Genomic DNA, 17,711 nt, shown 5'->3' on the forward strand with positions numbered 1-17,711 from the left:
CGCATCAATTAAACCTAAAGTTGAGTGTTTTCCTCTTCTATGCCGAAAAAATCATTCTGGATTTTTTTCTGATATTTGGCGGGGGAGAGGGGGGGGGGCATCGCTCTTTCAAGTATCAATATTTATCTACCATTCTACATTATGTTAAATTATACTAGATATATTTCTGTACAGTACTTAAAATAATGGTAACAAAAATATAAATAAATAAAATAAAATTCAGAATAGGGTTCAGCATTCAACTTTTTGACCCAAAACACTCTTAAAAAGCACAGAATTTCGTTTAAAACTTATAAATTCCGTGATTTTAACAAAAATAAAAAGATATTTCAATTGTTTACCTCCTAACAAAGCGTAATAATCATCAAAAATTTGAAAAATCGGATTCCCATAGCGGATGCAAAGAGATCGCAATTCTCAAAGTGAAGGCACCAAAAGTATAAAAACGGCTAGTAAAAGAAATATTTTTGATAAAATTATTTTAAAATTGCATTTTAGAGTCCTATGATAAACATATCATTAATATCTGTGGACACAGTTGACCCAAAAAATAAAATAAAATAAACCATCTATTCAGCATTTCAATTTTTGAATCATAACAGAAAATGGAATTTTGCTTTAAAAACTTGAAATGAGAGTTCTAACAGAAATAAAGAAACTTTTCATTTATTTGAATCCTAATAAAGCGAAGTTAGCTTGAAAAAAGAACAAAATATGATTCTCATATCGGATGTTAAAAGATTGCATTTTTCAAAATGTAGACATCTAAAGAAAAAAAAACGGTAATTAAAAGAGTTTATTTAAAGTTAATCATCCTTGTTAGCATCGAAAAATCAGAACCCATATAATTTTCTCCCAAAATAACAATTAAACATCGCACCGCACCCACGCACCCACCGTGAAAACGCAAATATTGACAAGCTGGCAAAATGATGAGAATATTTTCTAAGCAAGTCATTATAAAGGTTCAACGCCAGACGCTAAGTGGTGATAATTTTGAAGTTGGTAACCCTATCTGAAGCGATCATATTTTTTCCTCACCCTTACTATCCCTTTGCAGTTCTAAGTTCATTTCGCACATACATATTATTATTGTTTATTAAAACATGAGCGGAGAAAAGTGCTTACCAATGCCTTTTCAGAAAAGTTTACAACACCGCTGCTAATTAGCTGTGATAAAACAAACAACCATTATATTTATTTGGCAGTAGCAATTATTTATCGCTTGCAGGAGCATCCCGAGAGTGCCGATTTTTTAATATTTTTTTTCCCAAAATTAGATGATTTTGTATAAGCTGATCCCTCTAATTTGACTTAAAAAAAGGTTCCAAAAATTATCGGTTTATACACAGAGATATGCGTTATTTTGCTTTCAGATTTGCTCTTTCAATAAACAATTTGTGACAGATCCGATCTTGTTTATCAGAATTTTGTGAAGGGTCCGTTTTGTTTGATCGGGATTTTGTGAAAGGCCCGTTTTGTTTGATCGGATTTTTGTGAAGGGTCCGTTAACGGACCCAAATATCCTCTGACCAGACCCCTGTATATATATATAAAATTAAGCAAACAGAATTACAAATATTAAACAAATTATAAATAACAAATGATGATAAAAAGGAAAAATGCAAACAGCTATTAAGTAGGAATAGAAAAAGAGTGAATCCAGAGCTCATCAGGCGTGGAGGATTCATTAATTATGGTCAAAAAACCAAAATTTTAACTATAAACTAGAAGAGAATGCTTAAGCTCCAGTACATGTAATATAGAGTAATTTGCTCTGCCACCAACACCATTGGAAAAAATCTGAGTGTAAAGCTTGAACAATTTCTCAAAAAAATTCTTGAACAACTTAAACTTCAACAAATGTGTTGGTTCTGGATAGTTAATAATAGTGTTGAAGTCATCAATTTACTTAATATGCTTGATATAAACCACTTAGAAACTTTTGATTTTGAAAACCTCTTCACCAATATCCCACTTGTTGAACTTTTTTCCTCTGTTTCAGAACTTTTTAATTCAGTCAAGGATTTCCTTGATTTTAATGAATTGTTTTTTCTTGGTCTTTTTAAATTTTGTATTTTCAATAATTTTTTCAAAAATGGTAATTCATGTTTTCTTCAAATTAATGGCATAGCAATGGGAGCTAATTTTAGCTCTACATTAGCCAACCTTTTTCTTTTATATTATGAACGAAAATATTTAATTGACAATCCTTCCTCTACACCTCTTTGTTGCAGATACATTGATGACCTTTTGTGTATAAATTTTCCTAATTTTTCTGAACTCAGCAAAACTATTTATCATAGTTCATTAACGCTCAAAAAGACCAATTCTAATCATAATAGCTTTAATTTCTTGGATATCAACATACAAATTGACTCAAATTGTTCCACTACAATCTATGATAAAAGACGTGAATTCAATTTCACAGTTAACAGTTTATAAGATTTCTCCTCCTGCCTAAGTAAAAAGGTTTTTATTGGCATTATTGTTTCGCAAGCTATCAGAATTAAAAGAATTTGCAACACCATTTCTGCATTTAAGCAAGAAATTTCAGTACTCAAAAACCTACTTTTTCATAATAACTTCCCTAAAAATCTAGTTGAAAACATCTGCTTAAGTATAGCCTTCGATGAACATTTCGCTTCTTTTGAAACTGTTTAACTGTGTAAATGTATGATACAACCGTGACAAACCATTTTTTTATGAATCACCGTAGTGGATAAGTTTTACACGTGCGAAACAGGCGACCTGGTACGTCTTTGGACTGATTTCCGGACATGTTTTTTATATATTTTTAATGTTTTGTTGACGAATGGATAGGCTTTTTTATCAGGCTGAACAACGGATAGGATATGTTTACGCTGATTTCAAGGTAAGACAATTTTGTTATTGGCAGGTACTGTCCCGTGGAAGGCTAATTATCGGAACTTGTTTTCCTAATTAGTCGAGGCGAAACCCCCTGCTTTTAGTTTTAGGTTTGAGCTCTAGTTTATTGTTTTTAGTTTAGCAAGTGGTGCGTTTGCCCATTGTTACTCTATATTACATGTACTGGAGCTTAAGCATTCTCTTCTAGTTTATAGTTAAAATTTTGGTCTTTTGACCATAATTAATGAATCCTCCACGGCTGATGAGCTCTGGATTCACTCTTTTTCTATTCCTACTTAATAGCTGTTTGCAGTTTTCCTTTTTATCATCATTTGTTATTTATAATTTGTTTAATATTTGTAATTCTGTTTGCTTAATTTTATATTTACTTGGCTTGCTGCGTTGCGCATCTGTGGGCTCTTGGTGTGGTCTTTTCAATATTTTTCACTTTTATTGCTATTATATATATATATATATATATATATATATATATATATATATATATATATATATATATATTATTCTAGTTATCTAAGTTACTATTACATGAATTTAAATAGATCAAAACGGAGCTTACATAGTGTTTCAACATGCATAGTAAAATAGCTAAAAGCAACTAAAATAAAAAAGTTCAAACTGAAGCTTTTAGTTACACTCATGACTGATTTTTCACTTTCTACTGCTATATCATGCAACATTGCTGCAGGTCAAAAACAATTATACTACAGTACACTCCTGATCATCAGTGGTTGGATTATCCGCAGGATATCCGACATTTCTTTTTTTTTAATGGCCATTAAAAGTTTTTTTAATTTCTCATTGTGTTATTTTTTGTTTTTAGCTTTTAAATATAAATTTTTTAATGTTAGTAGATGCAATATAGCAATGTTTTTAGCTATAATTTATAAGTATCTGGGAGTACGGTTCATATTTTTCAGCTATTGTATACACTAGTACAGTCGACGCTCGATATAACGACCATCTCCGTCCCAGAGAAAAAGGTCTTTATAACGAGTGGTCGTTATAAGAGGTATAAATTTAAAAAATGTACACAGTCATCATGCACGCCCAAGTAAATGCCTAAATGTTTTTTATCATAGGAATTTTTTGAAAAATAGTGTGCAAAATATTATGACAGAATATTAAACAAGTTTTAAAGTAGAAAATATAGGGAGGAAAATGTTACACACTTTCAGATCTGCTACTACTACTACTACCACAACAATTTCTGAAGATAAAACCAGAAACAGAGGTCTGCCTTTTTAGCATACGTGATTTTTACAAAACATTTTTTTTCTGTTTCAGATATAGGTGATAAATTGTTTCTCTCTTGCTTTCCAAAGAAACATTTAAAAGTCCCTCGAGAACCCCAAATTTTTAAAAATACTAGATTCAAACACCAAACTACCAATACATCTGTCAACTCCCTTTTCTTAGGAATCTGGAATTTTCTCGATTTTTCCTCCCATTATTTTTTCTGTGCTAGCTGTGGTGAATGGTAATCTCGCCCCCCACCCCCCCACCCCTTCTTAAAGTTGGATTTGACATTGAAAACTTCAGGCAGATGTCCGTAAACAATAATCAATGTCATTTTAAGCTACAAATTTGTTTTATTGGAAAGAACACAAGAAATAGCGTCCGCTGATTCGGTCGCTGTATTGGATTAGACGATACAGAACGGTCGTTATAACGAAAGCAAATTAACATAGAGTTTATAGGAACAAAGTTGGGACTTCTACCACTGGTCGTTATAATGGGACGGTCTTTATAATGTGTGGTCGTTATAATGAGCGTCGACTGTATTGGTTTTTACCTATTATTCAGATTATCCCCGATTTCTGTTTATCTGTGTCGCCCTATTCCGCGGATAGCTGGGAGTACCTACCTTTTTTTTGGTGTCTAGATAAATATTTCATAATTTTATCATTACAGTAGGGTTGTGAAGAGCCTAGTGGCTAGGGCATGGGGCTCAAGGTTATTTAAAAAAAAAAAAACATTTTACTAAAACAGTACAAATTTAACACAATTAGATAAATTAGATAAATTATTCTTTGAGAATTACTTTGAATATTTAAACTTCAAAAACATTAAAGGGTTCACAGTATTTTGTTCAAATGTAGAGTTTGCAACATGACTTTTTTTTTTTTGCCATAACTATTTAATTTACTGTTTGATTAGCACAAAATTTGTTCTGAGTTAGTTCTACCAACACACAAACTCAAAATAATACAATGTGCTAATGAAACTAAATTAAATAATCTTATAGCAAAAAAATTGTCATGTTGCGGACTCTACATTTATACAAATCACTGTGAAATGGCTCTAACACTATTGGATTAGAGTTATAAAAAATTACTAAAAATAAAGCTAATTATAGTCAATCCATGAGAAAAAAAAACACATCTACATTTGCTAGGACCGTTTTTATCTTTTTTTCCCCCTTGGCAAAAATGTATGAACCCTATTTCAATGCAGTTTCAAATATAAACACACTATATAAAAAATTATACACATCACATAACACATTATTTACATTGAAACTCAACATTGAGTCAGCTGCTGGAGGGGTCAAAACAATATTGATGGATGAAGAAAGAAAAACAAATTAAAACTACATCAGAACTCATACTTACTTTCCAAACTTTAAGGATCCTGTAATGTATGTTTGCCAATGAGCACAGTAAAATAACGTTATTGCTATGAAGCACTGAAAAAACATCCAGTTTGAATACGCTCCAAGTTTCACAGCTATACATATTCCCAGTGATACAAAAACTAAAATGAAAAGAAAGGGAAGTATTATTTTTCTTTGTAGATTTCAATATTTTGTTTTTGTACTTAAAAAAAATGAGAATACACTATGAAATCTCTCTCTCTCTGGATAGGACACAAAACATCTTCAAATCGAAATTTATAAATTGAAGAGTTTCCAGTGGTTTCATACATGAAATCATTTAAAGTACAACATATAGGGGAGAGTGGTAATGAATGGGCCATGGGGATGAATGGGCTACTAACAAAATATGAAAGAGTATTTGCATAAAATTATTTTAGATGCCACTAAAAGATGGAGCAATTTGTTCTTCTAAACTTATCCAATTTTCAATAGTTTGAGAGAAGCCCTTTTTCCACTAGAGTAGGAAAATCGAGAATTTTATTGAAAAGTAATTTTTTCCCTTTTCAGTAAAATAAATACTAGCTAAAAAGTATAAATTCTTTCACCGCATATATGTTTGTTTGCAAGTCTTTCCACATCTGTAAACTAATTTTAAGATGTACTTAGATGTTATTTGAATTTCATGCATTAAAAAAAAAACCCTGAAAATATTCCAGAAGTATAGGTGTGGCTGAATGAGCCTCTATATCATGGTTATGGATGGGCAACCAAAATATGGGTTTTCTTTCTTTTTTTTTCTTCTGATTTTCTCTTTAATCTCAAACATAACTGGATGTCCGAGTTTTAGATTTTTGTCTTGTTAGACTAGGTTTAATGTACTTTCTAAAATTTGCACATTTTAACTCTAAGAAACATTAGCTATGTATTAGAAACACAAGCGAAATTCTATAAACGATTAAGATGAATTTTTCGGTTATTGACCAGTATCAGTATTTCACCATTTGGATTTGATATAAGTGATTCCATCCAGTATTTAATAAATAGGTTGGATTATAATTGTGTGCTTTTGCTTTGTTGATTTTTTGAAAATGTCCTATTGTTTGCTTTTGTAGGCTGGTGCATATATTCAAGTACATTTTTTTAATTATTTGTCTGTTTGAAAATCTAAATAATAATTCTTATTTATTATTAACACTTTGAAAGTGATAATGATCAAACTACACATTAGTGTAGTGTGAATGTGTGTTGCAGAATTAATGAGAAAGTAGGGCTCGACCGATGGCATTTTTTGGCCGATGGGCCGATTGTTGGGCGATTGTTCAAAGATGACCGATGGCTGATTGTTTTCCTCCAAATGGCCGATTGCCGATGGCCGATGCTGCTCGCCGATGGCAAAAAAAAAAAATCCAACAGAAATAAATTGATGAGATTGTCAGGGATTTAAAGGATCATTGATTCATTTCACTTTACTTCCTTTCTACAAATAAGGAATTGTAATGCCAAAAAACAAAAAACAAAAAAATCAGATTTCAACCTAAATTTTTATTTTACAATCATCCAATTTAAACTTCACAAGTTTTTCCGGCGCATATGTACATGCATATGTACCTAAGAACATATTGATGACGGAAATATCCATTTTGAACGCCTCCTTAGTTAATTATCGCAAATTCTCTTGTGTGTCTTCATGCGTGTAAACTTACGTCACTCAAAAACGTTATGAAATAGTAAGTTGAAAACTCATACGTACGTATTCTAAATGTTCGTGGACAAGTTGTATAAAAATTTACCATGAATAGTTCACATTTCCGAAGTACATCTATCTACAAAATAGTCACCTTGAACGACTATGCACTTCTGCCAACGTTCGTATAGCTTTTAGAAGGACTCCTGGAAAACATTTATCGCAACCTATTGTAAGGCCTTTTGGGCTGCTGCTTCAATTTCATCGTGGGAAAGAAGGCGACTTTCATGTTAAGGATGCACGGTTCGATTGGTCAATACTTTGATATGACAAACAAATAACATAACGTTTCGTCGGACCTAGCTCCGTGTGACTTTTACCTGTTCCCAGCAAAAAAACATTTTCATGGACGCCGTTTTCTTCTGTCAGGAGAAAATAAAGCTGCATCACAGAAGGTAGCGAAAAATGACTTCCAGGAGTGTTTCCAAAAGTTATATGAACACTGGCAGAAGTACATAGTCCCTCAAGATGACCTTTTGAAGGTGGATGTGCTTCGGTAATGTGAACTATTCTGGGTAAGGTTTTATACAGCTTGTCCCCCGAACTTTTGGATCGTACTACGTACAATCTGTATAGGGTGTAGTTATGCTTCTCCTTTTTTGACTGCTGTATGATGGAAGACAAAGAACAACATCCAAAGAAAAAAAAAGGAAGAAAAACAAAAAGACTATAATTAATTGCTTTTTTTCAAATTGAACATATAACTAAGGTTTCAGTAATATTGTAATAATGTATAGATTTAGGTTAGTTAAAAAACATTAAATTATGTTGTTTAATTATTCAAAAAAAATTAAGAATAAAACTATAAACCGTTAACAAATTACGCAATTTAAGTGGAAAGAGTGCACGTAGACATTTTTTAGTCATCAAATTTAACAAAAAAGGTAACAGATAAATTACAATATTAAATCATAATAGGAATATTTTTATACTTATTTAAAATGTATGAATAGAAAAGTTTGCATTTTTCATAAAATGTATAACAGTGACATAAATTTTGCGGAAAAAAGAAATGGTCATGAAAAGAGCGAGGTTCTTAAAATGCAGCAACAATAAACAAACTCAATATTTACACCGAGTTAATAACTGAATACATATAGTACTTGATCTGATGTTTGCACACGTAATATTGAACAATTTGATTGTTTAATCTTTTATGAAGCAATGCAAACAAGTACAAATTAAAATTTTCAATTTAACAATAATTTTCTGAAATGTAAAAAATTGCTTAATAGAAAATCCTTGAATTTTTTCTATAACATATAATTAAATATATGACGAAAACGAAAATAACTCATTCATCGATTTTATATAAATACATAAAAACAGTTACTTACAGCAGAAAAAAAAATCGATCGCTATTAATGATGCAAAAAAGATGGTGCATTACAAAATATAGGTGAAACAAGTATAAGAAATACGCAAAATGACATTTCTTGACAAAAATAAATAATCGCTTAATTTTTTTTTTCAGAAATGCTTGAAACGACGAGGGTAGGTTAGGGGGGGGAGGGGTCACCCTCTGATTTTGGAGTAACTCGCATCGTAAACTTCGGCCCCAACTTCGGCTTATTTTTTTTTAGTACAGAACTGCTAGTACCAACGCCTCGGAAGATTTTCTGTATCTACTTCAACACTTCCGAAGAAAAAATTCAAAAGTCCCTTTGTTTTCCGAATTATGTCGCCATTCAAAGCGTCTTTAATCAATTTCTTACATTAATGCTCTAAATTCTTCCTAAACAATAGATAAAGCTTGAAAAAAAAATCTCTAATTTTATGAATGGTGTTAGTTTTAAACAACTCAGAAGTACAACTAGAGTTTAATTTCAGATATTGAGGGAGTGGGAGGAGGGGCACGCAAGTGTTCTCGGAAATACAAAAAATAGTCGTAAAAAATAGAGTTCAAAATAATCATAAACATTGAGCAGAAAAACCCTTTCAAAACTTGCACCCGAGTTTGTTTTGACGTGCAGTGACGGATTTAAAATATAGTAAATGTTGCAATTGCGCGAGAGGCCCCATAACCATAGGGGTACCGTAGGAGTTACAAAAATGTTTATGATAAATGTTTTACAACTTCTGTGATAGAGAAATAGGGCCCAAAAATGTATTTCGACGGGCCTCAAACTTGTAGCTCCGCCGAAGCGATGCAGAAAAGAGTGCATTACTGTGGTTCATATAAAAAATATCGAAAAAATTTTAAATTACCGTCGGTTCAACAGGAATCAAACAAATGAAACAAAACCGGTTTTGCCATCTCATATTTGTTTCCATGGTCTCCAATTCTGCAATATATCACTAAATGATCGTCATTCAGAGACGCTATATTAGTTTTGCATTGAAATAAGTAATTAATAGCCACAAAAAATCAGTTAATAGGCTTTTTAGAACACCCGATCGAAAACAAAAAGGGAAGTGCACAACTGGAACGTGCGCACATCCCACACGCGAAAACTTATCCTTCTACAGCTTACCATATTTGAGTTATGACTTATGAGAGATACATACGTTCATCCAGCCGCAAGAAACAAAGCAATAATTACCCTGTTTGGTACCTGAATACAGTATTAAAAACTCTTTCAGGGTGACTAAAATAGAAATTCATACTGAAATTTAAGTAAACAATTTTGTTTGAAAACAATAACTCCCTTGACTTTGTATTAAAAAGTAAAACAACAAAGGTCCTTTTTTTTCAAAAACATCGGCCATTTCCATCGGCTTTTCGATGTTTTTAAGACCAAAGGGCCGATTATTCCTGCAAGTTAGCATCGGCCACCGATGCCGATGGCTAAATTGTTGAAACACCGGCGCCGATGCATCGGTCGAGTCCTATGAGAAAGAAAAGTAATTCAAACGGAATATGTACAAAACTTATTGTACATACAAAAACAATATATCTTCAACAACTCTCGCCATATTTTTCCTGTTTTACAGGCAAAGTAATTAATATTAATATCATTACAGCAGTATATCACTGATATGATCACTTATTGTCAGGGCCGATCCTAGCAGGTGTGCAGAGTGTGCAGCGCACAAGGGCGGCCAAAGCTAGGGGCGGCCGCAGGCCGCATCATATAGTTCTTTTAATCAAGCAAATTTCCTCAAGAATTTCTCACAAGATGACATAATAAGTGGAATTAATGTGCTGAATTTTAAATGTTCAGTTATCAAAGTAAGTGCCAATTTTCCAACAGCATAGCATATTAAGAAAAATGGAATGTTAAGAGAACATTGTGTTGCTCCATTATCCATTAAATATCAACTCTTCCCAGTAAGCAAAATATCTTGCCTCAGTATTGCATAAAGGTTGACATGCAAGAAAAATCATCTTGCATTAATGCTGCCTCAATGTTGTTCTGTTACTCCCCTTATGCTGTCAGCAGGCTGCCACAATATTGACTGACAAGGTGTATGCAGCATAATATCAGGAAAATATCAAGGTAGGCTGCTTTTGTAATATTGCATACGAATTGATATGACAGGATAATATCAAGATGTTGTCATGACAGCATAAAATCAAGGTCTAGGCAAGATGATCTTGCTTTTGTAATCTTGCATACGTATTGATATGACAGGATAATATCAAGATGTTGTCATGACAGCGTGAAATCAAGGTCTAGGCAAGATGATCTTGCTTTTGTAATATTGCATACGTATTGATATGACAGGAAAATGTCAGGATACATTGACATGACAGTATGAAATCAGCACGTTTGCAAGGTGTTTTATCTATTTATTTATTTGTATTATTTTCACTTTAAACTCGAAAATAAAATTTTATTTTTTAATTATTTCTGTTATTCTTCAAGATAGTTTTCTAGCCAAAGAATATTTCCTTAAAGCTGACATCTGATCGGAAATTCATATCAAGTTATTAGTAGTACTCGCAATTTATTTTAAAAAATGAAAGTTTCTTCGTTTTGCGTAATACTTGACTTACTTTTTAAATTCATGCTTCTAATTGTACTATAAAGACATAAAATGCCTAGTTAGGAATAATTGCGGAAGGTTTTATAGCACATTTAAGAGTAAAGATAGCAAAATATTAAATAAATAAATACAATAAAGTACATTTTCAAATGGATGTCAGCATTGAAAATATCCCATGGACAAAACATATGAATTTATCTTAAAGAATAACATAAATAACCATTGAATAAAATTAATCTTACTCGTGAGATTGAAGTGATAATACGAAATTCTGGGCTTCATGTCCTTTGTTTCGTAGTCTAAGGACGGAAAAAGTTATTTTCGGCCATTTCTAACATTGATCGCACATCGTTTGCGATATGACTTGTTTAGTACTATATTAATAAACAAATGCAAATATCAGTCATTCATAAGTTATTCCTAAAACAATACTATTCCACACTAATAACTAAGCAACCAACTTAACGAAGCCTAAAAAATGCAACGCCACGTGCAGTTGCTCTGAACCGACTGAATCGATGTGCCAGCAATGCGAGGGACGCTGGGTAGAAAGAACTGTGCGCATGCGCAAGTATCAACGAAGGTCTACCTGTTCTATTGTGTACTAATTACCTTGACGGCGACAGCATGAAATCAATACATCTTGACGGCGTCAACATGTATGCAATGTTGTTATTGTAAGGTAATATCAATATTGATATTTTAAGATGAATGCAATGTTGCATACGTGTTGTTGTTGTAATATTGCTTTTTAATCTTTATGCAAGCTTTATGCAGTATGAAACCCGTCAATATTGACGCCGTCAGTATAATATCAAGATCTGTCAAGATTGATGCAAGAAATTTTGCTAGTAGGGTTTATGCATGCTTCATTTGGTTGCAAAAATTGTGACAGAACTGGTAATCAGGCATGGATACAGGAGAGGGGCAATGACGACAATCCCCCCCCCCTCCGAAGCATGAAAGGGTGCCTTCTATAGGCCACTAATGCTTCACCCAGCCTCCCAATTTTTATTGACCCTAAACAATGAAGACATATTTTGTGTAAAAAAAAATATGCTGATAGGATACTCTCGCAAATATTTCAAATAACAAATTCTGTGTTCAGCAGTCGTGGAGACTGGAGAGGAGAGACAATGGAAAATTGCGACTCCCCTGAGAGTCAAACATGTATAATCAACGAACTAAAATTTTTAATTTTTCCCCTTTACAGCAATTTTTTCTAATTAAAATCACGAATGAACTGCCCGGTTTCGGATCAGGCAGGTGGACAGGACCTGTGCTCCGGGTTACAAATTTTGAGTGTGGCTCCAAAACTAAGATCCAAAAGAATGCCTTGACGAGACTAAAGAAGGCTTCAAACTGCGTTTTTAGGACTTTAATTTCGGAAAATTTCGCTGGTTGAACCACCGATTTTAAGGATCCAATTAAGTCTCTTATTCACCCTTTCTTCCCTAATGTAATCAAACATAGCCTAAAAATGATGGCTCCAAAATGTCTTTTCCGGAGACAGCCCTCCTAACGTCATCAAAAATTGCTCAATGGCACTTTTCGAATTTCTTTTTCGAAATGTTTGCGGTAAAGGGCCCTGAAATCCATTCCCTAACATTACTATCAAAGATAGTCTGAATTAGCGTCTCTAGAGAGGCCCCCAATCCCATCCCCTCTCACTTAACGTATTCAAAAACAAACTGAAATTGCGTTTTTCAATCATCAGTTTCGAAGAACTTTGGGGGAAATAACCCGGATCCCCCTTTTCTCCAACGTAATCACTATAGCTCAAAATTTCGTTTTTAGACGGTTCGTGGAGCCACCCAACCCTTCCTGCCTAAATTAGCTTGAAATTAACTTCAGTTTCAAAAAACAATTCGTGAGGGCACACTGAACCCCCGCTCGCTCTTTGTCCCATCGTTATCAAGCAATGCCTAAAATATGATTTTGGGACTTCCATTTCTAAAAAATTCCGAATGGCTTATGTAAATTTCCATGGCTCTAGGGCATCCGGCATCCCCCATCAATCGCCGAGGTGAGGTGGAGTAAAGTCTTAAGTTGTATTTTTCAGATATTAATATCGAAAAATATTCAGAAAGATTCGCTGAATCTTCCCGGTTTAATTAAAGTTCCTAAAGATAGCACAAAATTGTGCTTTTTAGAGCCCCAAAATCCTTTCTTCACAAAAATAACCTAAAATTGATTTTAATTCCGAAAAATATTTCAGTTCGGAATATTTTCCCATTTCCCCTATCGTGTCCAAATCTAGCCAAAAATGTATTTTTGAAACAATAGTGCCAATAAATCACCAGAGGAAATATGCCAGACCCCCTAACGTCACCAAAGACAGCATAAATTTGAGTTTTAAACATCAAATTCCAAAACTTTCGATAGGAGACGACAGAATCTTCCTCCCTCCAGCAATTTCAACAAAGATAACCCGAAATTGCCTGTTTAAAACTACTGTTTCAGAAAATTTTCGGGAAGAGCGCCGATCCTTCCTAAACTAAGGTCACAAAAAATAGCTGCAATTTGACATCAATTTTGAAGGAAATTTAGGAAAGAACTCCAACATTACTTTCCCCTCAAGGTTCGAAAAATTTCCTAAAATTTCAATTTTTGACGTCAATATTGAAAATTTCTCCATGGACCTTGAATGTTCCCGACTCTTTTGTCCTTGCAAACAAACACAACCAAAGATTAACTACAGCTACTTTTCATACGCCAATTTCGTGTAATTTCTGGGGACGATCCCCCCTACCCTTCCTCTGATGTCACCAAAGACAGACTATAAAATGCGTTTTTACGACTGGTGAATTTCGGTACTTATTACTTTCTTCAAAGATATAAATTGTACCTAAGGCGTTTCTAACTTTTTACATCAATTCATCCTTCTGTTTTTTTTTCTTTTTTTAAATTAGAACTTGATACAGAAATTTGAAGAAAGATTTATGTGGGCGTTAAGTATTAGTCAAAACATGCAAATTGCTCTTCAGGGGCGGCACATTAGGTCTTTGCACACGGGCGGCCGACACCCTAGGATCGGCCCTGCTTATTGTATTGTATCACTCAGGGATGCACCAGAACTAAAACGTTTGGGAAGGGATAAATTCTCAATTTACTGAACAAAATTCTGAACTTTATTGAATGAATATAAAAAAACAAGCATGCATTGAACCTGGACATATATGTCTAATGAGACAACATCTAATGAGAAGGAATATTAAGTTTTATTTAAAAAAAAAAATAAGTACAGAAAATCTCAATAGTGCAATAATATCTCTAAACTTGCCAAATCATCTGTAAAATATACTGACAAGGGAAATTTTTGGAAAGTCAGAGCAACTGTCTGTAACCTCTTATCTAGGCCCCTCTGGCATCACTTTAGAAATGAAATATTTTCAGTGAGAATATTTAACGCTAAACTACTTCCCCTAGTTACCCTCTTACTGTTCATTGCTATTTTGATAACATATTTTTCAGTGAATGAATAGTTCACAATGAACCACAGTGAGGTAAAATAATTTGTTGTAAATTTTATTGATTTACATATAAAAAATATTTTCTACTAAAGATAAAATTACTCTTTTAAGTTGTCGTTAGTTGTTGAAATTTTCTGAATTCATAGATTGATTACAAACGAATCAATAAAAAAGCAAATTAAAAGAAATAAAATATATGTATGTTTATCATTATTAGAAAAATAAAATTTAATCATCTCATTTATTAACTTATTTCTTTTCAAACAGCTTGGAATTTTACAAACTCTTTTTTTTGTTAGTCTTATCCCTCTTTTTTCTTGTGTATGTGTGTCTGAGCATGGCCCCACTAGATGGTGCTGACGATTCACGGGCATTGACAATTTATGACTTTTTTTGTGTTAAACCGATGCAACTATGACAGTTTTTAAGTGTGTTTATTTTTGATTGTATTTTGCCCATTTTGACTGCAAGAGGCGCTGGATTAACCCCCTACCAATCAATGGCAACATAATGGAAACAGGGGTTCCCTGTAGCGCTCTCTTTGTTGCCATGAGTTTCAGTATTGTCAGAGCCAATAAGCATTAGTGAAATTTAGTGGGGCCACGGTCTGAGTAAGTGAACTCTTACGCTCAAATGATTTACGCTCAATTCTACTCTTATACTGAATGTTTTTTATGTTTTATAACTTACGTTTTTAAATTTTTTGATAAATCTAACCCTTTGTTTTTCTTATGCATATACAGTGAAATTAGTTTAACACGAAAACGCCTAACATGAAAAATCGATTTACACAAACTGGTATAGCAATCTGAACTGTATACTTTTTTCACATAAAGATAAATCTTTTAACACAAAATTCGTTTAACATGAAAAAAATTTCCGCTCCTTTCAGCTTCGTGTTAAACGTTTTCCACTGTAGTTTAAAGGTAACATCCTTAAACTGATTAACTTGCCATAAAAGCGAAAATTATTTCAAATAACGTGGCCAAGAAAAGTAACTTCAAACTTTAGGGCATTACATATTAAATTTGAATTCTCATGTCTGGTTTAGATAATTGAATTGGTAAAAGTGACATATTTTATATAATAGATGAAAAAGAAACTTTATAGCTAAAAGCAGTGGTACTATTTCCTAGAAATATAATATTCATACTTTTTAAAAGAAATATTCCTAAAATTTGGCAGTTTTCTAAGTTCATCAACTAAGAGTAAACAAAAGTGAAATTAATTCAATTAAGGTGAAGAAGGCAATTGTTAAAACTTGATAATAAAGCAATCTGAAATAATATATCCATTCAGCTTACTCTTAAAATTAGGACAAATTTTCTAAATATTCAATATTTTTTTAAGCTTTATAAAATACATTATAATGTTTACATAAGATGTGATTTTGTTTATATTCTTTGCTCAAAGATAAGGTTACCATCCTCATGTTTTTAGAATAAAATAATATGTAGAACAATTACTGAATTTCAAATGTGAACTGCAAATTTTTATTTTGTTCTGAACTATAATTTTGGAGTAAAAGAAATATTGCAAGCGACTGAAAATCAGTTATATACACAGAAAGAGGGGTCTTGTAGTTTTGCCAGTCAAGATGGTATAATGTACTGTAGTTTAATTTAGAGCAACACATTCTAAAAATGCAACATTAATTTATAAAACTAAAATCAACTGATTTTAATCAATGATTTTTTACAAAAAAATCCCTTGATTTAAATCAAGCTGATTTAAAACAACGAACCCTGTAAGTGATTAAAAGTTTCAATCAAACCTTATTTTCACCTACTTTTTAAGTGAGTAATTTAAATTTACAAAAGACTATGTTTCATGGAACCCTAGCAGGTTTTCCACGAAACCCTAAGATATCATGGAACAATTTAAGAAATGCTGTTTTAGAAAATTGCAGTCAATAGTACCACGTTTACATTGAAAGAAGAAAAATGCTTTTATCTTCAGGGTCAAAAGTTTGTTGTTTTATTTCATTAAATCTGTCTGATCCAATATTCTATACCTCATCAGAAATCAGAGATGTACCGAGTACTCGGTAACTACTCGGTACTCAGCCTACTCGGCCAATTTGCCGAGTACTCGGTACTCGCCCCAATTTTGATCAGATACTCGGCCAATACCGAGTAGTTGCAAAAAATTGAATATTGTCCAAGACAGATATTAAAATTTATAAAAAAGCGCAAGCATATATAATTTTCTGCAATCATTTACAAGTCAAATCTATATTTTGAGAATAATGAAGTTTGTAATGCTTCAATGGAATTAGCCTTTATTTTAATGTCCCCAAAGTTAATAAAACTTATTTATTAAAAATTGTGCAAAAAAGTAAGTGCAGAAAATATGGACTTTTTATATTAAAAATGGATTTTTGCTACAAACAAAAATTAGTTATAAAAAATATAAAAATACCTTAACTTAAAAAATAAATGGAAATAAAACAATGTCAAAAGCACAGTGCAGACACGTGTTTTGGCATTACAAGGAATTCCTTCTTCAATGCACAAAATGTGAGCTCGTGAATTTAAAGGCATCTGCCAAAAGTCAGATTCTTCTGTCGAATGTCTTTACATTCTTTAGCTCACATTTTATGCACTGAAAAAGAAGTTCCTTGTAATGCAGAAACACGTGTCGGCAGTGTTCCTGCACATTTGTTTTATTTGCTTTTAAAAATTATTTATGTTTGGCGGACTAGAACTATAATAGATTGGTATAATTTGTTTTAATACCAACTTGATGAATCATACCTTTTATTTATTTATTTTTAATTTTAAAAATAATTTTTTTGTAAAATTTTTGACATAAACAAAATTTTTTAAATGATGCATAATTAAATTTCAGCAGGAATTTAGTTTTAAAAACTGTTATATGGACAAGGAGGTCTATACAACTATTCCAATAAGTTAAAAATTCATCACATGTGTGTCTGTCGTTCTTCTTAAAACATAATTGGTACTTGGTAACTCGGCAGAGTAGTGAAAGGCCGAGTACTCGGTAACTCGGTACTCGGACGAGTACTCGGTACTCGGCCAAAGTGCTACTAGGTACGTCTCTATCAGAAATCATAAAA

General features: G+C 32.6%; 1 protein-coding gene across 1 annotated transcript in view; it reads right to left on the minus strand.

The window, feature by feature from the left end:
- Positions 1 to 17,711, minus strand: part of LOC129230683 (cholinephosphotransferase 1-like) — a 47,024-nt gene that overhangs the window by 20,100 nt on the left and 9,213 nt on the right. The window contains exon 3 of the mRNA XM_054865101.1: positions 5,502 to 5,643. Coding sequence (XP_054721076.1) covers positions 5,502 to 5,643 — 142 coding nt within the window. The remainder of the gene's footprint in view (positions 1 to 5,501; positions 5,644 to 17,711) is intronic.

Source organism: Uloborus diversus, chromosome 9, assembly GCF_026930045.1.
Source record: "Uloborus diversus isolate 005 chromosome 9, Udiv.v.3.1, whole genome shotgun sequence".
Lineage (NCBI taxonomy): Eukaryota > Metazoa > Arthropoda > Arachnida > Araneae > Uloboridae > Uloborus > Uloborus diversus.